We start from the raw sequence: 22312 nt of genomic DNA, 5'->3' as shown, positions 1-22312 counted from the left end.
TGTGGTCATGAAGTCCTTTGAACGTCTCGTGCTGGACCACCTCAAGAGTGTCACAGGTCCCCTGCTGGACCCCCTGCAATTTGCCTACCAAGCGAACAGGTCTGCGGATGATGCAGTCAACATGGGACTGCACTTCATCCTAGAACACCTCGACAGTGCAGGGACCTACGCGAGGATCCTGTTCGTGGACTTCAGCTCAGCGTTCAACACCATCATCCCTGAACTCCTTTCAACCAAGCTTCTCCAGCTCAGCGTCTCATCTGCCATCTGCCAGTGGATTTACAGCTTTCTGACGGGCAGGACACAGCAGGTCAGGCTGGGGGAGCCCACCTCATCCACACGCAGCATCAGCCCTGGGGCGCCCCAAGGTTGTGTCCTCTCTCCGCTGCTCTTCTCTCTCTACACGAACGACTGCACCTCAGCGAACCCGACTGTCAAGCTCCTGAAGTTTGCAGATGACACCACTGTCATCGGCCTCATCAAGGACGGTGACGAGTCTGCATATCGACAGGAAGCGGAGCGGCTGGAGCTGTGGTGCGGCCGACACAACCTGGAGCTGAACACGCTCAAGACGGTAGAGATGATCGTGGACTTCAGGAGGCATCCTTCGCCACAGCTGCCCCTCACGTTGTCCAGCTGCCTTGTGTCAACCGTCGAGAGCTTCAAGTTCCTGGGAATTACAATCTCTCAGGACCTGAAGTGGGCGACCAACATCAACTCCGTCCTCAAAAAGGCCCAGCAGAGGATGTACTTCCTGCGGCTTCTGAGAAAGCACGGCCAGCCACAGGAGCTGCTGAGGCAGTTCTACACAGCGGTCATCGAATCAGTCCTGTGTTCTTCCATCACAGTCTGGTTTGGTGCTGCTACAAAAAAGGACAAACTCCGACTGCAACGGACAATCAAAACTGCTGAAAGGATTGTCGGTACCCCCCTACCCACCATTGAGGACTTGCACGCTGCCAGAACTAAGACAAGGGCGTGCAAAATCCTCTCGGACCGTCTGCACCCCGGTCATCAGCTCTTCCAGCTCCTTCCCTCAGGTAGGCGCTACCGATCAACGCAAACTAGAACTAGTAGACATTCCAACAGCTTCTTCCCTCTTGCGATCAACTTCTTAAACACCTAACCTATAATTCCATTACAACAAGCTGGAAAGTTTTTGACTTGAGTTCGTTGCCACATTTCTGTGGGGCCAATTACGTATTACTCGTGCACTCACTGTAGTTGTCTCGCCATGCTGCACTATTTGCATATACTGGCCACTCATGCCAGAGTAGCATCTGCTCCATTTGCACACTGATTGAGGAGTATCTGTAACATTTCCACAACCAACATTGTCCCAGATGATCGCACTCCTCGTCACTTTAAACCGCATACACTCCTTGAAGTCTCGGCGCCCTTTGCACAATGGTCATTGCACCGGACTATTGCAATATTAGTCGTTCGAACTGCTCTAAGTGCTAGAGGACTCTGCATCTTTTTGCACAATTGTTTTTTGTCAATGTCTTTATGTCCCCAAAGTGTTCTGTAAATTGACTGTCTGTTGTACTAGAGCGGCTCCAACTACCGGAGACAAATTCCTTGTGTGTTTTGGACATACTTGGCAAATAAAGATGATTCTGATTCTGAAAGTTCAAAAATATGGTTGTGACTCATACCACATAATCTTGACAAATAGTTTCACTTAGCTCATATTTTAATATATATAATTAGTAGAGCACATATTTCCTAACCACGAAATCACATGAATTTGATGTATTATCAAATTTACTTTAATTAAGTCTCGTAAGTGTTTTTAAAAATGCCAGGTATGATCACACACAAACAGTACAGTGATTTGAGGCCATTACATTGCTCATGTCTTGGTAAGAACGGTATTTTATATTGTATAGAATATGAGGTATATAATAAAACATTTTAACTATGTACACAGAAAAAGATCAGCAGTTCAAGTCTGATTACTGTTGTTAAAAAGAGATGCAACAAAAGTACAAATATTTCAAATCATAAATTTATATCAAATGAGAGCAATAAATATTAGTTGTGGCCTTTCAAATAATAATAGCAAAACAAATCAAGTTGCTAAACATTCTGGCTTGCTCATATGCATACTTTATAAACACTGGGGCACTTGTTGCAGCCCAAAACTACCCATTATTCTTTCATAACATCTATACTTATTCGTTTCTTCATGATACAGGAGTGTTATTCTCATCTGAATGGTTCATCTTAATATCAGGTAATATCTGACAGCTGGTGATGATGTCAATCTTTTCAGACACAGCTTTCAAGTCATCCAAAATCAGTCGGATGTTGTGGGAAGCGTTGATGATGGCGCTCTGTGACATGTTAAGCTGTGCTGTTGCACTGCGCACCTTTGACAAGAAAAATAAGTCTCAATGAAATGATTTTAAAATATGTTTTAAACACTGAAACTTGTCGTGCATATAGTAATAAATAGACATTGTAAAATAGTTTTGAAAAGACATGTTATTAGCCTAATAGTATAATTGCCAAAGTCATTTTTAACTTACTGTCAAAAAAAAAACAATGTGCTTGCTCAAAAAAAAGTGTTGACGATGCGGAACCTTATATGATGGATGGCTTTTAAATCAATAATGATAATTTACATATCATATTAAGAGTCATGTATCACACATTTCCCCCTAAGATTATTATTGTATAGACTAAAGACTCCCCTGAACCCGGAGATCCATAGTTATGAAATGATATTATAACCACATGGATTTCAAATATTGTTATTAATCACTCCTCTGTGGGGGGAAAATAAAGTCTATATTACCAACTTTCTTCAAATGAAGTCACTCTGAACGAATGTAGTGTTTATGTGTGTGTGTGTATGTGTGTGCGTGTGTGTGTATGGTGGGGGGCGGGGGGGGGGGGGGGGGGGGGGCAGAATAATGCTGGCCAAAATAGGAGCACTGTGGACTTCTCCCCTGGGACTTTTTCACAACAATCAGTGAGTGAAACACTTTGAAAGACAGACCCAAATCCCATCCATCACACACAAATGGATAAAGTGATGATTACAAGTATGGAAATATGAGAACAAACATGATGTCAACACGGAGAATTCAAGCCCTCCTCACTCTTGGTGACACTAAAAACAGTGGATACATATTAGGACCAGAGCCACTTTGTTGTATATATACGTGACCTGACATAGAAATAGGACAGCTGAACAGTTTCACCTCAGCTTTACCAAATGACTTAAATTTTTCATTTGTGCCTTCAGCAGAGATGGGGACACACGAGTCAAATGACTTGACTCGAGTCGACTCAAGTTGCCAGTTTTATGACTTGTGACTTGCTTGCCGAAAAACTTCAGAAAGACTTGACTTGACTTTGACTTGCTAGCCAAGAGACTTGACTTGACTTGAACTACATGACTTGACAAGTCATCACGTTTAGAGTTGAATATCTGCATTTTAATTACGACGGTTTCCCTTATTATTATTATTATTTTTTTTAAGTAAGAAATGTTTTGCAGGGTCAGTCGGGCCAACCTGGCAAAACAGTATGCTAGTGTGACTTAGCCACCTGTATGAACAACTATGGAAGGAGCTTCAGAGATAATAAAATTTGGATTCAAGGACTATGTTGTCGATGAAGTCTGGCAAAAGAGGAAGGCAACCTGCATGGCTTGCAACTTGCGCATTAAAGACACAAAAACAACTATGTCAATTTTTAAAAAAAAATGTGTTTTCTTTATGTCTATGTAGTTCCTCAGTAATCAAGGTCAATATAATTCTCAAAGGTTGAATTGAGGCAACTGGACTTCTCGTTAGTTGAATTTATTTATTTATTTTTTCAAAAAAAAAAAAAAAAAAACTATGACTGAGGCAACTATTTTATTAGGCTAACGATATTATTGAATGCATATCTACATTATGGCATGTGAATTTTTACATTTACATTCAACAGATAGCTGAATGAGATGCATAAGCATTGAAACGTCTACATCTTCATAAAACACCAACCGGACACAACATAAAGGCCACTTGCACAGTCATCTAATGAGATCTAGTACATGAAAATAAAATTCTGTCTTTTCAAAGACAATAGTGAACTGTATTGATTCATTGTCGGTGGGGTATTAGTTTAACAATGCATTTAGTATTGTGGAGTTTGCGGTGGTGTAGAACTGCATAACTTCTATCTAGTCTTAGCTGTAGCGTTATTTTGTTCACAATGCTTAGTTACATGCAAGAAAAACAAGGTAATATTAAAAACAGCTCTCAGTATGATGCCGTGCAGTTTTACACCACTGAAAACCACACCCACACCTACTGTCGTATATAGTAACTAACTGGACACCACTCAGACAATGTCAATCAGAACTGAACATTCTGATCTTTGCAAAGGTCCAGTTTGATCAAGCTCTTGTACAGGATCCCATTATGTTGTGCTACTGGTCATGACGTAACCGACACTTAAGTAGTCGTCCCTATCGGAAGAGATGTACAGTACCTCTTTGCTGGCACTCCCATACACGTGTCGTAACATCTGTCCCACGTCAGAATAAAGCCGGCTGTTTGACTCCTGCAACTTCTGCTGTAATAATGTGTCACCTGCAAATTTAACACTATAAATGTAAATACAGTGAGGCACTATTAAAAGAGCATGGATTTAGTGAAAATGCTTAGTGCACCCAGAATAAAAATGTTCAGTCCTTGTTGTGGTTCAAAGTATGGACAAAAGTACCTGTTGACACCTTTTGTCTTAGATTGATTCTTTGGTAAGTTGTCATGCCCACCTTAATTAATAATGTGTCATTCATGTAACAACAGTGACTATTTTATGTGTGCACCGCTCACCAAAAGGCTTCTGCGTAGGGCTTGCTCTGTCTTCCACAACTGATTGTATGTCAGGGTGATCTCTCACTACAATAAGCGGAGGTAGATCTCTTTTGAGTATCTCGGCACTTTCATGACTCAATGCAGGACCTTGGTCTGCCGTCTCCACCTCATCCTCGTTGTCCGTTTCAGAAGCTTCCCCTTGAACCTGGAAGGACCGACAGACAAATGAGGTTTCTGAAAGAAGGTGGAGGAGGTTTGTTTTTATGTTCACCGACAACAAAACAACCTTGGCTCCGGCAATGGTAGTCTGAGGAGCTGACAGAGAGGTGATATACACCTCGTCATCGGAGTCCGTCTCTGATGCCTCGCCCTGCACTACTATCTGGTACCTGCTACACATGACCGCTGGCAGCGCACGCACACACGCACGCACGCGCACGCACGCACGCGCACGCACACACACACACACACACACACACACACACACACACACACACAAGAGCAAACAACCACACTACAACAAAATATCTCAATTGATTTCAGCTAAAAAACACCGACTGCCGCATGCACTCATATCTAACTCTTAGCGCAATTAAACGCGAAACGATGCAATACAACAGAAACTAAAACAAACCTCAGGTTGTCAACACCGAATTCAGCAGTAAAACAGATCACATGAGCAGACAGGAAATAGTTTGTTCCTAAACTCCAATCAAAAAGCAGTATGTGTGTCACGTGGGGAACAGCGTTCTGGTAGGAGGAAATTGCTGTCAGCTGATAGTAAAAGGGTCAGCTTCATATTCGACGGCGTACACCGATTTGGTGGTGTGTGTCCCTGCCCCATCCACATGTCCTCTCTGCTAAAAGATGAACACCGGACACAAAAATAAGTCTCTGAATACATTTCTCCACTGTTGTGGAACCCTTGTATTGTGACATCGTTTTCATGTTGGTTTTGACATATTCAGTTAGTAGTTAAACCCTCGTACTGTCCTTGCGTTGATTTCGAGTGAACCCCAGAAAGTGTCTTGTGTTTACCTTTATAACTGCGGTTGGTTTGACGGGTAGGATTAACACTTTATTCTACCCTCTATGTCGCGGTTGGATTTAAAATAACATATCAGAAAGATTAATGCATGTCCCAATTCATTTTCCGTCACATATGATGGGAAGTAACGTAAGCGAGATGAAACGTGCATCTTGGTGACAGCCTATGACCAAGCTAGCTAGCTGCTTGTTGTCAAGACTTTCCTTTCATCAAAGATTTTAGCCGTGACTCACAACAACAATTCACGTTTTGCAAGTTTTAGACTATCTTACCCGTGTACTATTTCTTATTGCGTGGTTGTCAGGGATGGCAGACGACGCTGTGTTCGAGTTTCTCCATATGGAGATTGTGGCACACATTTACAGGGATCAGCAATCCATGAAAGGAGAGGCGGACAACAAGGTTTGTAGAAATGAATGCTAATTCTCATCGAGTATGTTTATTTTTTGTGTGTGCAATTATTATTATTAAAGTGGCCTTTAGCCATGCCAAACTTCCAATAATTATTTTCCATAAAGGAGAGGTCCTCCCGTGTTTCCATTTTGGAGGGGATGGGCTACAGAGTCGGACAAGGGCTCATCGAGAGGTAGATGGCTCAATGACAATTACTCTTTAATTGCAATACCTTACAGTCCCTCTTAATATGTTGTACATGTTCGCCCTCTCAAGGTTGACAAGGGACTCCCCCTGCTTCAAAGATGAGTTGGATATAATGAAATTTATTTGTAAAGACTTCTGGACAAAAGTATTCAGGAGGCAGGTGGACAATCTCAGAACTAACCATCAGGTAAAAATCAAATCAAAACGATTTTATTTGTCATCGTTTTTGAAGTATCACATCTTACATTTCTTCATATCTTCATATATCTTTAGGGCACCTATGTATTGCAGGACAACAAATTTAATTTGCTGACACAGCTGTCTAATGGTAAACAGTATTTGGATCAAGCACCTAAGGTTAGGGCACGTATTTTGTACTCCAACCCCCCAACCTAATTTGTTAGCAACTCTCCTATTTTTTGTGTCTTTTTCATCCTCAGTACCTTGCCTTTTCATGTGGTGTGGTGAGAGGAGCTCTGTCAAATCTAGGTCTTGAAAGTGTGGTTACAGCTGAGGTCTCTGTCATGCCATCATGTAAGTACCATCAGACAGTCAATGTTTTAGTCCATAATAAGGAATGCGTTGAAACCTCTAAAGTTGAATGTCCCTGAAACTGTAATTTCTGTAAAGTTGCATAAGCAGGTCACATCATCAACAGAAAACAAGAATATTCTGGAGAAGTTTAACTTATCATTGTTAGAACAATACAATCAAGAGAATGAATGCAGATGGTTTAAACTTAATGCAAACCCCTTGTAACGTTAAAGGACAATACTAAGCTAGCATTATAACTGTAAACAAGATGATGTCAAGCACGGCTGCTACGTTGGTAGCATGACTTATTTGAAATAGTGTGTTACTATAATACTAGATGTTAGCCGTTTGAAGTTTTGTTTTTTTGGAATGTACAATTAAATAAAAATAGTGATTAATTTACCTGTCGCACAGAAATGTTGCTAATTCCACAACGCTTCTGTATCTTCGGCTACCTGACGGCACTAGTCTTATGTCCAGTTGTTAGCAAACGAGGAATTGGCATTTTTTTAATTTCCAAAGGTGTAAATTCCATCATACTTGAGCAAAGCCCTCGAAGCCCAAGCTAACAGGTCAGCACAAATTGAAGGAAAATAAATTTAATCTACTATAATAACCATGTCAGTCTCCTTATCTCAACCCAATAACGCATGCTTTTCAAATATGGAAGAGATAAGTGAAGGCAATTAGAGCCTCGAATGAGCAGTCACTGAAGGTTGCTTTAGTGAAGGCCTGGCAAAAAGTCTCCAGGGAGAAAATTCAACTTCTGTCACTCACTGACTGCTAATTATTTTTGTCCAAGTATTAAGATTTATGGTTCTGGTAATATGCCAAATGTCCACATACGTTTGAGCCCCAGAAAAGGAACATACAATGGAGAGCTCTCGCTGTCTCATATATATACACACACACACACACACACACACACACACACACACCCCTCCTTGAGCCGTCACCTTATCGTGGTGGAGGGGTTTGTGTGTCCCAATGATCCGAGGAGCTAAGTTGTCTGGGGCTTTATGCCCCTGGCAGGGTCACCCATGGCAAACAGGTCCTAGGTGAGGGACCAGACAAAGCACGGCTCCAAAAACCCCTATGACGAGTACAATAAATGGATTCAGGTTTCCCTTGCCCGGACGCGGGTCACCGGGGCCCCCCTTTGGAGCCAGGCCCGGAGGTGGGGCTCGAAGGCGAGCGCCTGGTGGCCGGGCCTGCACCCATGGCTGCCTGCACCCATGGCCAGGCACAGCCCGAAAGGGTAACATGGCTGCCCAATGAAAGTATGGCGGAATCCCCTGTCAGAAGGAGTTTCAACTCCCACCTCGGACTGAACTTTGCTTATGTTCCGGGGGAGGCGGGGGACATCGAGTCCGAGTGGACCATGTTCCGCGCCTCCATTGCTGAGGCGACCAACCGGAGCTGTGGCCGTAAGGTGGTCGGTGCCTGTCGTGGCGGCAATCCCCGAACGTGAGGGATGCCGTCAAGCTGAAGAATCAGAATCATCTTTATTTGCCAAGTATGCCCAAAACACACAAGGAATTTGTCTCCGGTAGTTGGAGCCGCTCTAGTACAACAGACAGTCAATTTACAGAACACTTTGGGGACATAAAGACATTGACAAAAAACAATTGTGCAAAAAGATGCAGAGTCCTCTAGCACTTAGAGCAGTTCGAATGACTAATATTGCAATAGTCCGGTGCAATGACCATTGTGCAAAGGGCGCCGAGACTTCAAGGAGTGTATGCGGTTTAAAGTGACGAGGAGTGCGATCATCTGGGACAATGTTGGTTGTGGAAATGTTACAGATACTCCTCAATCAGTGTGCAAATGGAGCAGATGCTACTCTGGCATGAGTGGCCAGTATATGCAAATAGTGCAGCATGGCGAGACAACTACAGTGAGTGCACGAGTAATACATAATTGGCCCCACAGAAATGTGACAACGAACTCAAGTCCAAAAAAATAAAATAAAATTTCCAGCTTGTTGTAATGGAATTATAGGTTAGGTGTTTAAGAAGTTGATCGCAAGAGGGAAGAAGCTGTTGGAATGTCTACTAGTTCTAGTTTGCGTTGATCGGTAGCGCCTACCTGAGGGAAGGAGCTGGAAGAGCTGGTGACCGGGGTGCAGACGGTCCGAGAGGATTTTGCACGCCCTTGTCTTAGTTCTGGCAGCGTGCAAGTCCTCAATGGTGGGTAGGGGGGTACCGACAATCCTTTCAGCAGTTTTGATTGTCCGTTGCAGTCGGAGTTTGTCCTTTTTTGTAGCAGCACCAAACCAGACTGTGATCGAAGAACACAGGACTGATTCGATGACCGCTGTGTAGAACTGTCTCAGCAGCTCCGGTGGAAGGCCGTGCCATGGCAGGCCATAGGAGTCCTATGGGGCCTTTTTGGCATGTGAGACTCCTGAGGCAGCTGATGGGTACCGGCTGGCCAAGCGGAATGCAGCTTTGGTGGTCGCTGACGCAAAAACTCGGGCGTGGGAGGAGTTCAGTGAGGCCATGGAGAAAGACTTCCGGACGGTTTCGAGGAAATTCTGGTTCGCGTCTCAGGAAGGGGAAGCAGTGCACCATCAACAATGTGTATAGTGGGGATGGGGCGCTGCTGACCTCGACTCGGGACGTTGTGAGCCGGTGGGGAGAATACTTCGAAGACCTCCTCAATTCCACCGACACGCCTTCCCATGAGAGCAGAGTCTGGGTTTCTCTGAGGCGGGCTCTCTTATCTCTGGGGTTGAGGTTACCGAGGTGGTTAAAAAGCTCCTCGGTGGATGAGATTCACCCAGAGTTCCTCAAGGCTCTGGATGTTGTAGGGCTGTCCTGTTTAACACGCCTCTGCAACATCGCGTGGACATTGGGGACAGTCCCTCTGGATTGGCAGACTGGGGTGGTGGTCCCCCTTTTTAAGAAGGGGGATCGGAGGATGTGTTCCAACTACAGGTGGATCACACTCCTCAGCCTCCTTGGTAAGGTCTATTCAGTGGTGCTGGAGAGGAGGGTCCGTCGGGAAGCTCTACACCCTTGGCAGGGTCCTCGAGGGTGCATGGGAGTTAGCCCAACCAGTCTACATGTGTTTTGTGGACTTAGAGAAGGCGTTCGACCGTGTCCCTCGGGGGGGTCCTGTGGGGGGTGCTTCGGGAGTATGGGATGCGAACCCCTGATACGGGCTGTTCGGTCCCTGTACGACCGGCATCAGAGTTTGGTCCGCATATTCGGCAGTAAGTCGTACTCGTTTCCGGTGAGGGTTGGACAGCGCCAAGGCTGCCCTTTGTCACCGATTCTGTTCATAACTTTTATGGACAGAATTTCTAGGCGCAGCCGAGGCATAGAGGGGATCCGGTTTGGTGGCCTCAGTATTGCATCTCTGCTTTTTGCTGATGATGTGGTTCTGTTGGCTTCATCAAGCCATGGCCTCCAACTCTCACTGGAGCAGTTCGCAGCCGAGTGTGAAGCGGCTGGGATGAGAATCAGCACCTCCAAATCTGAGACCGTGGTCCTCAGTCAGAAAAGGGTGGCGTGCCCTCTCCAGGTCGGGGATGAGATCCTGCTCCAAGTGGAGGAGTTCAAGTAACTTGGGGTCTTGTTCACGAGTGAGGGAAGAATGGAACGGGAGATCGACAGTCGGATCCGTGCGGCGTCTGCAGTGATGCGGACTTAGTATCGATCCGTTGTGGTAAAGAAGGAGCTAAGCCGAAAGGCTCGATTTACCGGTCGATCTACGTTCCTACCCTCACCTATGGTCACGAGCTGTGGGTCGTGACAGAAAGAACAAGATCCAGGATACAAGCGGCTGAAATGAGTTTCCTCCGCAGGATGTCCGGGATCTCCCTTAGAGAGAGGGTGAGAAGCTCAGTCATCAGGGAGGATCTCAGAGTAGAGCCGCTTCTCCTTCACATCGAGAGGAGCCAGATGAGGTGGCTGGGGCATCTGATTCAGGATGCCTCCCGGACGCCTCCCCAGTGAAGTGTTCCGGGCACGTCCCACCGGGAGGTGACTCCGGGGTCAATCCAGGACACGCTGGAGAGACTACGTCCTTCGGCTGGCCTGGGAACGCCTCGGGATCCCCCCGGAAGAAGTGGATGAAGTGGCTGGGGAGAGGGAAGTCTGGGCGTCCCTGCTAAAGCTACTGCCCCCGCGACCCGACCTCGGATAAGTGGTAGAAAATGGATATATATATATATATATATATATATTATTTCCGTCCAATTAATAAATGTTTAATGATGGCAACATTTTCACTCTCAGACAAATTGAGATTTCCATTTTTTACGGTACGTCTGTTTTGTCTGTCCTTTTTAAAAGATCCGCTGAATATAAAGAAGCCAAACTGTAGTTCATGTACAGAATGAAAGTTATGTCATTTAAAAAATGTTTGTAAATTAAAACACATTATTGACTGTGCTGTTCTCTTTGCAGGTAAGTTTCAAGTGGTGATCCAGAAATTATGACAAGGTCCCACCTTGCTGCTTAGTTCAAACACCCTTGTCCTTAATGTCAGGTTCTGATGTTACCAAAAAATAAATTACCTTCCATTCTCTTCCTTTCATTACTGCAACAACAGAAAGAATCAGACAGAGTAATGCCCATAGTTGTGGGGCTTGCTACCTATACTGTACTTGTTGAAATTGGATACAGATGCAGCGTCTCTTCTTGCTGAGTTCTGAGCAAGTCAGCAAAATGCTTTTTTCATCTATTGTATGGACGGAAGTGAAACCAAGCCCCGATTGGTCATTCTGCTTGATAGTGTGTTGTCTTTTTGCATTCAGTAAATTCAGTCCTTGATCTCGATGCCCTCGCAAACTGTGTTCACATGTATCTGTTTTACAGAAATATCAATAGAGCTTAACAAATTCATTAGAGCATCCCACATTGTAGGTTTAATTCCACTGCTGCCCTAATGTAACAGCAGTTGTCATTAAAAAAAAAAGGCTTGTTTTTTTGTCTCTTTAACAGAAATATTTCTCTTTATAATTGTTATCCATTAATTTGCAAATGTACCATTTTACAAGAAATATGAAAACAATAGTAAGTCATGTTATTTGTTGATTAATTGCAATTATTTACTTGCATTCTTGAACAGGAAAAAAAAAAACGTTTTCATGGTTGAATGTTACACTTGATTAATTTTTGGCTTGTAAGACAGTGAGTGGCTCTAACTTGTGTATAAAAAGTAAAATGGTGAAATGTCTACAGCTCATTGAAATGGAAAGAATCCACATTGTAATGCTGGATGGTATCATCCTCATTTCTAACAGGTGGTCTAATAAACTTGTAGATGTGTGACAAATGTAAGAAGAGATCAACATAAAGTGTCCTAGTCGTATGTTTGCCCACTATATTTTAATGTAACCTAGCCAAAAGAGATAATGGTTAAACATTTCATATATATGTGCTCATTTGAGAACAGTAAATGATCTAGAATCTAGATAAAATGACTACAAACACTGAATGCAATTTGTAATATTGACTGAATCTCTTGTATTTTTTAAAATAAAAGACAAACATTTTAGTAAGGCAAAATTTTGAGTCTGGTCCACACCTCTTGTGGATGCTGTAGCATGAGCCACTAGAGGGACACACAGCGCTGTTGTTCTGTTGTAAGCGCTTACACTGCAATGGCCGTCTAGAAACTCGATCCAGCTCGGATCTGCTTTTCTCACACAAATCTCTACCTTGATTTTTACTCTTCAATCATTTTGTCTGTTCTCAAACATTTGGATAATGGCAAAATAATTTGTGACTATAATCATTCATAGTTTAATTGTAATTTCAATTGTATCCAGGCACAAAAGCCATAATGTTTATGTACTCTTAGCCTGTCCTTTGAGCACTTTCAAAAACTCATACAACAGAGTGTTTATATTACTTGTACACTGAAAGCAACTTGCTTCCATGAGCCTTTTACAAATCCAAATCATTTTACATTATGTTACAATGTCTACAACCATTACTTCATTTTTCCTTCGTACCATAAATGTTGAATTACTATTTCTGCTCCTGACATCTATGTGAATGGACTGCATATCCTAAATCTTAAATTCTGTAACAGTGTAGTCAATCCAGACAACTGAAATCCCCCACTTTATTAAAAAGGCAATTGTTGTAGTTAGATTTCAGAGAAAAATGAATAGTATCTCCAACTGTTTAATTATTTGCAATATTAAACGTCGTAGATGACAGCAGTGGAAGTGTTGGATTCTCACTTTGGTTGCTAATTACCTGTTTTCATTCTGCTTGTAATTGTGCAAAAACAGGGTTAAAGCCTTTGAAACAAGATTATCCAGTGAGCTGAATAATCATAAAGTTAAGTCACTCTTTGTCATATGAACAATGCAACAGCAATCCACACATGAAGTAAACTGTATTTGATTGAAACACATCAGAATATGCATGTGCTGCGACCCACTGAAAAGTTGAAAACACAAATCCTATGAAAATAAAACAAGTCTGCAGGCAGGATTAGAGAGGGAGCCAGCGAGGAGGAGGCAGGGGCTGGAGTTGCAGAAATCGGGTGGAGGAAGGGAGTGAAGGGAAACTGGGATGGAGAGAATTAGAAGCCTCTCCAGGAGGCTTGATGGAAATGAAATGTAAAAAAGGAGGAGTTTATGAGAGATGGGAGGAGTTGGGGGTAGGGAGTAAGCATGACAAGAAGAGACCAAGGATGGTGTGAATTAAGAGGGGAGGCTGAAAACAGGAAAAGTAGAATGTATCTGCTCCCCATTTTTTTCTTAGCTTTATTGGCTAACACGATCAGTACCTCTATTGAGTCAAATGCCCTGGAAGTTATACACTTTGGAATCCTACCAAAATTTGTAGAAAAATATGCTTCTCAAGTCAAAGAAAATCAGCAGCCAACTTGTCATTGTGCTTGACATCGCTCCCGAGTCCATACCTCAGGAAAGGCTGCAAGACTTTAGTTCAGTGAACATCATCGAAAAGATTCGTTCCATTCATGTGTTTCCCGCTTTCAGTCTTTTTCTTTTTCTTATTGTGACGAGTAACAGTGATGGCAAACACAAAAAAATGTGACGTGACCATTGAACTATAAAACTTATTGCAATACTGTATAGGAAAGTAGTACAGTATATGCATCTCTAGTTGTCCTGGCTGCTCAGTAGAATATGACTCAAGCAACCATAATATTTTCAAAGCATAAAATGAACAGATGTTTCATTTTTAATGTGAAGAGACTCATATCTCAGGTGCACGTAGCCTGTTTGTCATTGTGTCAAATTGATGGTGAATCTTTGTTTTGATATACTCCAGTTAACCTGTTTTTTTTTTTTACACACACTTACTGATGGTTAAGAATTGTAAAACGTGATTCATCAAATCAACTCACTTTCAGCAACCCTCCCACTTTCACTAAGGGTGAGCTTTTTTTACTTTGTAGTGTTAATGTAGCTCCAGTGTAGCGAAAAACTTTTTTTTAATGCTTGTATGACACGTCAGACCCTGATACAAATTTATATTTCCATTATTTTGGTTGGAAGAAAAAAAAATGTAAAAAATCAGGGCTCGAACAGTGTCCAGACCTTGCACAATACAAGTTTTTGAGTGGCCTTAATATAAGAATCTAGTTGCAAATAAACTGTGAAAGCAGAATAAATGAGTTCTTATTGAAATGTGTTTCCCTTAATTGCTCAAATTCAGTAAATGTGATCATATGTTCATAATCTTTTGCGCAAGATCATTCTACATACTTAGTCCAACATGTGTTGGTTGATCAAATGTCTTAGTAAATTGAATAAAGAGAAGATTTAAAGTCCCAGGAGCCTGGTATTGTGTTTTTTTTTCTGTCTTTTCCATGAATGATGTGTATATATCGATGCCACTCACTGTTATCTTTTTATATTAGGCCGTAGCTTCTTACTCTCTTTTTTTATCATTACTCCTGAGATTACTTCTTTCTGCCTTAGCCTTGTTGTTCTCCTCCTTCACTCATGCATACTGAGAATGAATCTCTTGCTCTCTCACACACAAGCACAAACTTTGTCTCTATGGGCCATATGTTGACCCGTGGTGGACATGAATGCGGCCATCTGCCTGCCTTTCCTATGCCCCACAGGGCAGGAGTGTGGGAGAATGTCTATCAGATACAATACAGCACACACACAAATGCATGCCTTTAACCCCTTTACAGCCACTAATAACTCCCAGACAGCCCCTCGTGTTAAAAGTGACAAGATAATAACGCTTGAATGAGTGTGGATGAAAGTCATTTATAGTGGCATGCTATCAATCTGCTGCTATTGGTCTATCTGAATTATTTTTTTTTAGAACATTTTTACTCCATAGTCATAGTTAACAACCATAAGATCTTCTTAAAAATGTAACTTTTATATCCCATGGTTATTTTACAGTCTGTGTTGAACTGATCAACGAAGGGGGCATTGAACAAGGCACCAAGTACCCCCTAACCCCCACATTTCTCACTTCTCCCTTGCCTGCACGCAGCCCAGTTGTGCATGTGTGTGGAGTGGACCTTTGTGCGTGCTCTTTGGAATGTAAGGCATAAAAATACAACCTAGTGTAAAGAGAATCGCCCATCGGGATACAGTGCAATAATAGATAATAATTCAAGGAGCACTGTTGTGCGAATGAAGCCAATAGCTCCCAATAGCCCTATAAACTAGTAAGGCTACAAATGTGAGAGGGACATTACTGAAGGAGTGGAATAAAGAAAGGGAAGACCAAAGAGGTGGGGGTTGGACTGTCTTGGTGGCGAGTGAAGAGAGAAAGGAAATGGGTGGGAGACCAAGCTTGGTAAGATTAAACTCTCAAACAAAAGACTTCTTATCTCTGCATGAGATCTCCATGGCAGCATGCTGCTGTCACACAGGCTCCAGCAGGCATTGGGGAGTGCTCATTTCTGCAAAACTTTCTGGATGTGAACAGAGATGTCAACCTAGACTCAAGTGATAGAATCACTCAAAATGCACTCAGACCATATCGTATCCCACTTGGCATCTTGTAGTTGTGAATGATACTGTACCAGGGGTGTCAAACTCATTTTTGTCACAGGACACTTTGTCGTTAGTTTTCCTTACAGGGTTATGACGGCGAATCCATAGAAATGTTGAAGCACCTCATCATATTATGACATATAACAAATTGATGGACTAGATTTGACTTCAGAAATCAAGGCTAATAGGTTGTTTAGCTATAATTCAAATTACTGTAAAAATTAGTTAGTAAAAATGCAATATCAAAATTATTCATTACATAGGACAATTTGAAATTTGGTCCAGATTTTAGCAAGAATCACAGAAGTTGACGCACATGATTTGCTTACGTGGGCCACCCCGGGCTTTGAGTTTGACACCATATATGTACAGAAACATTTACATTCTACTATGAAGGTCATCTTATTTGTAATTTTAGCTTTCTTTTGAATACCACTCAATCGGAGTGGGAAAACAGTTCTTCTCATTGAAAACGAAGAAAGATGACAGTTTTGGCCAATATTGTGGCCTTAATACATCTCTGACAGTGTCAATGAACACTGAGCATCTGTCATAATTACCGATACATCCATCATAAAGTGTCAAAGTTGATTGACTGATCCTGGGGAAAGGTTGCCAGCGAATTGTAGCTGACTATTTTTTGTTGTTGATTACTGTAAAATGAGGTCAGTGGGAGGTTTTTTTTTGTAAAACAACTTTATTTCAAGAACAAAAAATGAAAAATATATTAAACTTGATACAAGCATTAACAACTCAAAGTCCTCTATAAATAGGTTAAAATAAATTAAACTACTTAATTTACTAAAGAATATCACCTACAACCCTAAACAGGCCTCAAAACATGTTGATGAAAAGGCCCTTTTAAATAGCGCAACAAGATGTGGTCATCTAACTACATTTAACACACAAAGAAGCTGGTAACATTTCTAAAAGGTTTAGCTTAAGTTTAATACGGCCACAGCGCGCCAGATGTAACTCAAGTCGAGCAAACGCTACACACTCTTTACAACATATGAAGCCAGAACAGCAAGAATTAACACTGGATGAGAGAAAACAAGATGATGGATGTGCTCATCAAACAACAGTGCGCCAGACCGAATAATAATAATAATAAAAAAAAAAATTCTGGGAATGTTCCTGATCAATATTTCAAGCCAAAAGTATTGCATCTCCCGCTTTATTGGCCTATCGGAAACTATCTAACTTGAAGGCATCTAGTTAAAAGAAAGTTGTGCCTTTCCGCCTGGTTAACTCAATGCTCTATTCCTGTTGTTTACCACTGTCAGCAAACAGAATCCGTAATCCAACATTGAAGTATCATCTGATTTAGGAATTAATTTTTAATGTAATTGACATTTGTACTTTTTTTTATCATTAATAAACTACACAGAGGAGCAACACTTTTGACTTAAGGACCCCCACCCCAAAAAAAGACTCCATCATAACACCTTTCTAGGACAAACTAGCAAAGCGTTCAATGTGACCTGCAACACTACAGGTACTTTCAAGTTGTTTAAAAACACAACAAGCTTTAAGGCCTCTGATCTGAGGCCAGTGACCGCACCATGACCTCGGACTGCACAATTAGGCGGAAAGAGCAGCTTATAAAACAATACAGTACAGTGCTTCTTAAACATTAGGCCACATGGTGGTCCCGATTCCGCCATACTCAACATTTAACAACGAAATGTAAGGTCTTTGGCTTCGACACATGCACATTAATCTCAGTGAGACTCCTAGCACTTCAGCTTCATTTATCTTTTAGCAATGTTTTTGTAGTCCTTAGGAAGACCTTTCTGGAAAATGGCACTTAATAAAACATTTATATGGAAGTCAGGGGAGAATTTTGGTATGTGTGGGCCCCCGTGTTAAAATGTGTGTGTATTGTGGTCGAGCCTAAAGGCAGATCCCAGCAGTGTCTTCAGGAACTGAGAGCTGACTGAAAACGGCGAGGCGTTTTCCGTCATTGATGCCGCCGCAGGACTCCAATCCACTAAGCGAGCTCGCAGAGCTGCTCCCATCCTGGTCCTGATCCGAAAGAGAGGCATAGGACAGGGATCTAGTGCCGAGCGACTGTGAAAAGAACGCAGAGGCGCCAGGGCTCTGCCTCAGGGATGGAGACGCAGACGGAGACAGACCAGAAGGGGAACAGCCAGAGTCTGGGGAGGGCAGGAAGGGAGAGCGTGGATCTGCAGCAGCGGGGGGTTGGTACTGGGGGGCAGGGGAGGCCTCAAAGGGAGTAGAGTCCATATCCAAGAAGACATTAGAGAGGAGATTGGTGATATCGGCACATGGAGGAGAGGCAGATGCCGCTCGTGAGAAAGAGGCAGAGGGAGGATGAGGAGGAAGGGTTTGCTGGGGAGCGGAGGAAAATCCTGCAAAGCTGACGCTCTGTCTGATGAGAGGAACTTTGTGGGAGCGTGTGGAGGGAAGAGACAATGGTGCAAAGCTTAGAGAGGATGAAGTGGAGCATGGCAAGTGATTTTTTTCCTCTTCGTTGTTGTGGACAAAGTGGCAGCGGGTCCCGTAGGGACAAAAGCCGATGGTGTGGAAGGTGCGGCACGGTTCAGTTTTGTACTTTGGATGCCTGCTGAGATCCCGCAGCTCCTCAGGCCCATGGGCAAACTGGCACTTCCCACCATACTTGCACATACCGTTCTCTGTGAAGGAACGACACAGCTCTGTCTTGTAGCGTGTTGAGGTGGAGGAAGCGGCAGAAGTGCCCACGGACACGCTGGGGTTCAGCATGGTGGGGTTGATGCCTTCTTGGCAGTCCTTCACGTCTGAATCAGGCCAGCCTAGACTTGCTGCTGCGGCACTGCAGGTCTCCACCATGCTGACTGACCGCTGAGACTGGAAGCGTTGCTTACGCCACTGGCTGGAATTGGGAGGAAGGGAAGCCTGGTGGCTTTCTGGCCACTGGCCCCAAATAGTTGAGGACAGATAGATATTGTCTGGAGGCCTGGTGTCGAGAGACAAGGATGTGTTGCAGCTACGTCCGATGTGGTCTGGTGTCTTCATTGCTAAGCTGAGGGATGACAGTGGACTGTGCTGCTCCCTTAGGTCAGGACTCAGTAATTGCTGCAAAAAGGGAAAAGAAGGTAAATTAGCCCAGTGTCACTCCAGAAAACAAAACCAGCTTCCATAGACCAGTTGATGTTCACTTCATTGAAAGTGTACTTTGAGCTGTGGAGCTAACTAATTTTCTTCCCCCTGAAGGGATTTGTACATAATCAGCTGACTAGCAAACTTCTCATACAAACACCAACATCACATTTTTGTTTTGAAGCGCCGAGATTTAATAAATTGACAAATGATTTATCATCTCAGCCAAAAGTGGTAGGGACGTGGTATTTTTTGTGCGAATAAATGCAAGAGAATCAATAGTAAATAACTAATTGTCACCCATCACATTAAAAACTCCTTTGGCAGTGTTTCCCAACTTTTACTGAGCAAAGGCCAGGCGTATTTTACATTAGAAGAAAATCTCATGGAACGTCACCCAACAAGTCACAAAAAAAGTGGATACACAGGTCAATTAGTCACCTTTTAATCATCTCGCAGAAGTTCTCCCTGTCACTATACATCACTCGCAAAGATAACTGAACAATTACACGTTATTTGAGGGAAATAAATCCTTTTTATTTCAATATTTTTCAAAATTAGATAACTGATGAACTCTCCGGGCACGCTGGATGGGAAATCACTGCTATAAAATGCCCTTTACCCACGTGAGCAACTCCTTAGCATCTTAAATTTGACTGCACGTTCTCAAATGAATAGTTTTGACATGGACGTTAATTTAAATACGTTTAAGATGTTGCACACCGGTCCAAAGTAACGTTCATTTGAATTCAGCATACGACATGCGTTAAGAAGCAACCAACCAGGACCCGTTAGCTTCATGCACAGGCTAACTTTGACGCCATGCAATAGTCAAACTCGCGCCACAGAAGGCTACAAATTGACAAGGAAAAGTTTCACCCCGAACACGCCGACAGACGTACAACGTTAGCAAAGTTGTTGCGCGCTAACACGGTGCCTTGGCCAATATGGCCATCTTGTGCACAAGTTTCCCCCCCCCGTCGGGAGTTGTTTTGTTTTCGTTTTACCTTGCACATCATCTCGTCGAGGTGGTAAGACAGCATGGCGCTTGCTGAGCTCTCAGTGTGCTCCTGTCCGCTCCCGCAGCGATAGACGCGGCCCGATATGTGGCATGAGTCGCTCGGGACAGAAGTTTCTGGTAAGTGAGCTCAAGACGCCGACCACGTGTGGGTTTAAAACCGGACACGGCCGCTGTAGGCCACTCCCACGCCGCCCATCCGCCACTCGGCCAAGCCCCAAAAGTTGTTTGCTCTACAACTTCAAGTGAACTTATTTGAATAGACTTGCACCTTCCTTCCTGGCTGTATATGAGAGTGGAGCGCTGAAACTAACGGCAAACGTCAAAAGGGGAAGCGAAACACCCAGCATGCATCACTCTCTCTACTAAACACGCTTGGGTCGGGGAAAAAAAAAAAGTTTGTTTGTTTTGATTAACTACATGCAGGCAATGGTGGGAAGTAACTACCGTACTTAAGTCGATTTTTCAGTTGTCTGTTTTCAGGTAGATGGTACAGGTTATCTGTATTTTATTTTCCTACCAACAATTGCAAAGAGATGTCTGTTTTAAGTTGTGTCATCCACAGATGACACAACTTAAAAATGACATACAGAGAGAGGGAGTTAAAGGAAACATTATTTAGATCTTAACTGAGTTAGATCTTAGCTTCCTAGAAAAACAAATAGGGCCACACCAACTTTGAGGAAAGTGAACCAAGGAGCATGAATGACGACGGCAACAGATTCATCCATCCATCCATCCATTTTCTGAGCCGCTTCTCCTCACTAGGGTCGCGGGCGTGCTGGAGCCTATCCCAGCTATCATCGGGCAGGTGGCGGGGTACACCCTGAACTGGTGGTTGCCAGCCAATCGCAGGGCACATACAAACAAACAACCATTCGCACTCACATTCACACCTACGGGCAATTTTAGAGTCTCCAATTCATGCATGTTTTTGGGATGTGGGAGGAAACCGGAGTGCCCGGAGAAAACCCACGCAGGCACGGGGAGAACATGCAAACTCCACACAGGCGGGGCCGGGGATTGAACCCCGGACCTCAGACCTGTGAGGCTGATGCTCTAACCAGTCGTCCACCGTGCTGCAGCAACAGATTCAAAGAAGCAAAATATTCCCTATTCATGGCCTTATGTATAATTGTTTGACGTCGACCACCAGAACAATTTGTGACGAAAAACACAATTTTATGACATTCAAACATTCTCCATCAAGTCTTCAAAAAATAAACAAACATAATTTTTTTTTTTGGTTTGATCATTAGCTATCCATCCATTCTCTGTACCACTAACCCTCACTAGAGTTGCAGGTGTGCTGGAGCCTATCCCAGCTGACTTTGGGCGCAAATCTGGGTACATGCTGAACTGATCACCGGACAATCGCAGGTACCATGCATATTTTTGTGGTGTGGGAGGAAACCGGCCTACCTGGTGAAATAACACACAGGCACGGGGAGAATTAGCATGCAAACTCCACACAGAAGGCCGCAGCCCAGATTTGAACCCACAACCTCATAATTGTGAGGTAGATACGCTAACCAGTTGTCCACCGTGGCACCTGTCGTTATCTAGTTTAGCCATGGGAGCACGTTTTGTTCTCTCTTCACGTCAACAGTATAATGTTTTCAGGCACTTGTAATATGCATTTAGATTTTCCATAGTCAGGCTGATGTTTTTAATACTTATATGTTACATATTTCGTTTTGCTAATTGCATAAAACCACAGATTAAGCACAAGGGGAGGCAGACAGGATTCTGCCTCCAGACTGGTAGGCAGCCTCGTCGGCTGTGGTAGCCACACTGAAGGGGGTGTATGAGAGTACAAGTGGTGTTCTACTTCTATGTAAACAGCTAGCTAGTCTATGTCCTTTGCCTTTGTAAGACTAAAGGCTGATCTCACCGGACTGTGTAGCTCACAAAGGGTGGGGAATAAATGCAAGACTCCCGGACAGCTTCTCATCTTTTTGGGCGAAAAGGATTTAAGCTAGGCTTTACCAAAGGTAAAAAGTTACTCCAGCGTTCGCTCACTGTGCCAGTTATAACAGTGTACAGTATGTAGAAGGACCATTCTTGCGTTAAAAAGACTCAAAACTTTCATTCGGAGTAGGACTGATCAATAAAGACTTTCTGAGCTGGGAATATTCTCTATTTAGACGGAGAGACTTTTTAACCTCAAAGAAGAAAATGAGGACTTCTACATGAAGGAAAGTAGCAGTGATAAAGGTAAG

At 43.2% G+C, this 22312-nt stretch overlaps 3 protein-coding genes across 5 annotated transcripts; 1 reads left to right on the top strand and 2 right to left on the bottom strand.

Moving 5' to 3' along the window:
• Positions 1-1989: 1989 nt before the first annotated feature.
• On the bottom strand, positions 1990-5525 carry bloc1s3 (biogenesis of lysosomal organelles complex-1, subunit 3). 2 transcript variants are annotated; one of them, XM_061681789.1, is made up of 5 exons: positions 5455-5525; positions 5107-5225; positions 4839-5025; positions 4492-4592; positions 1990-2375 (listed from the first exon to the last, which is right to left on the bottom strand). In XM_061681789.1, exons 2-5 carry the CDS (start codon positions 5218-5220, stop codon positions 2190-2192), a joined length of 588 nt encoding a protein of 195 aa, XP_061537773.1. In that variant the 5' UTR covers positions 5221-5225; positions 5455-5525; the 3' UTR covers positions 1990-2189. The 2 variants fall into 2 exon arrangements, with proteins under 2 accessions (XP_061537773.1, XP_061537774.1); XM_061681790.1 differs by having other exon boundaries at positions 5107-5334; positions 5455-5501.
• A 111-nt stretch (positions 5526-5636) lies between these two features.
• On the top strand, positions 5637-14257 carry trappc6bl (trafficking protein particle complex subunit 6B, like). 2 transcript variants are annotated; one of them, XM_061682457.1, is made up of 7 exons: positions 5637-5710; positions 6173-6270; positions 6387-6454; positions 6538-6655; positions 6742-6825; positions 6909-7002; positions 11418-14257. In XM_061682457.1, exons 2-7 carry the CDS (start codon positions 6175-6177, stop codon positions 11447-11449), a joined length of 492 nt encoding a protein of 163 aa, XP_061538441.1. In that variant the 5' UTR covers positions 5637-5710; positions 6173-6174; the 3' UTR covers positions 11450-14257. The 2 variants fall into 2 exon arrangements, with proteins under 2 accessions (XP_061538441.1, XP_061538440.1); XM_061682456.1 differs by lacking the exon at positions 5637-5710 and adding an exon at positions 5720-5884.
• Positions 14258-16731: 2474 nt separating this feature from the next.
• Positions 16732-20360, bottom strand: zgc:114130 (uncharacterized protein LOC570332 homolog). The gene is made up of 2 exons (XM_061681822.1): positions 20080-20360; positions 16732-19048 (listed from the first exon to the last, which is right to left on the bottom strand). The coding sequence occupies exons 1-2, from the start codon at positions 20113-20115 to the stop codon at positions 17864-17866; spliced, it is 1221 nt and encodes a 406-aa protein (XP_061537806.1). The 5' UTR covers positions 20116-20360; the 3' UTR covers positions 16732-17863.
• Between the last annotated feature and the right edge of the window lie 1952 nt (positions 20361-22312).

The sequence above is a fragment of the Phycodurus eques genome, chromosome 7, assembly GCF_024500275.1.
Source record: "Phycodurus eques isolate BA_2022a chromosome 7, UOR_Pequ_1.1, whole genome shotgun sequence".
NCBI classification, from domain to species: Eukaryota; Metazoa; Chordata; class Actinopteri; order Syngnathiformes; family Syngnathidae; genus Phycodurus; species Phycodurus eques.
Note: the sequence above shows the minus strand (reverse complement) of the source record. Positions and strands in the feature narration are given on the sequence as shown.

Bases quoted from the DNA above. Each gene is read 5' to 3' on its own strand.
- bloc1s3 (XM_061681789.1), bottom strand. From the start codon at position 5,220: ATGTGTAGCAGGTACCAGATAGTAGTGCAGGGCGAGGCATCAGAGACG. The intron at 4,593-4,838 runs GTGAGCGGTGCA...TTAAATTTGCAG, and splicing joins CCCTACGCAGAAGCCTTTTG to GTGACACATTATTACAGCAG. The intron at 2,376-4,491 runs GTACTGTACATC...TTCTTGTCAAAG, and splicing joins ATGGGAGTGCCAGCAAAGAG to GTGCGCAGTGCAACAGCACA.
- trappc6bl (XM_061682457.1), top strand. From the start codon at position 6,175: ATGGCAGACGACGCTGTGTTCGAGTTTCTCCATATGGAGATTGTGGCA. The intron at 6,271-6,386 runs GTTTGTAGAAAT...TTTTCCATAAAG, and splicing joins AAGGAGAGGCGGACAACAAG to GAGAGGTCCTCCCGTGTTTC. The intron at 6,656-6,741 runs GTAAAAATCAAA...ATATATCTTTAG, and splicing joins ATCTCAGAACTAACCATCAG to GGCACCTATGTATTGCAGGA.
- zgc:114130 (XM_061681822.1), bottom strand. From the start codon at position 20,115: ATGCTGTCTTACCACCTCGACGAGATGATGTGCAAG. The intron at 19,049-20,079 runs GTAAAACGAAAA...CCCTTTTTGCAG, and splicing joins TCGACGAGATGATGTGCAAG to CAATTACTGAGTCCTGACCT.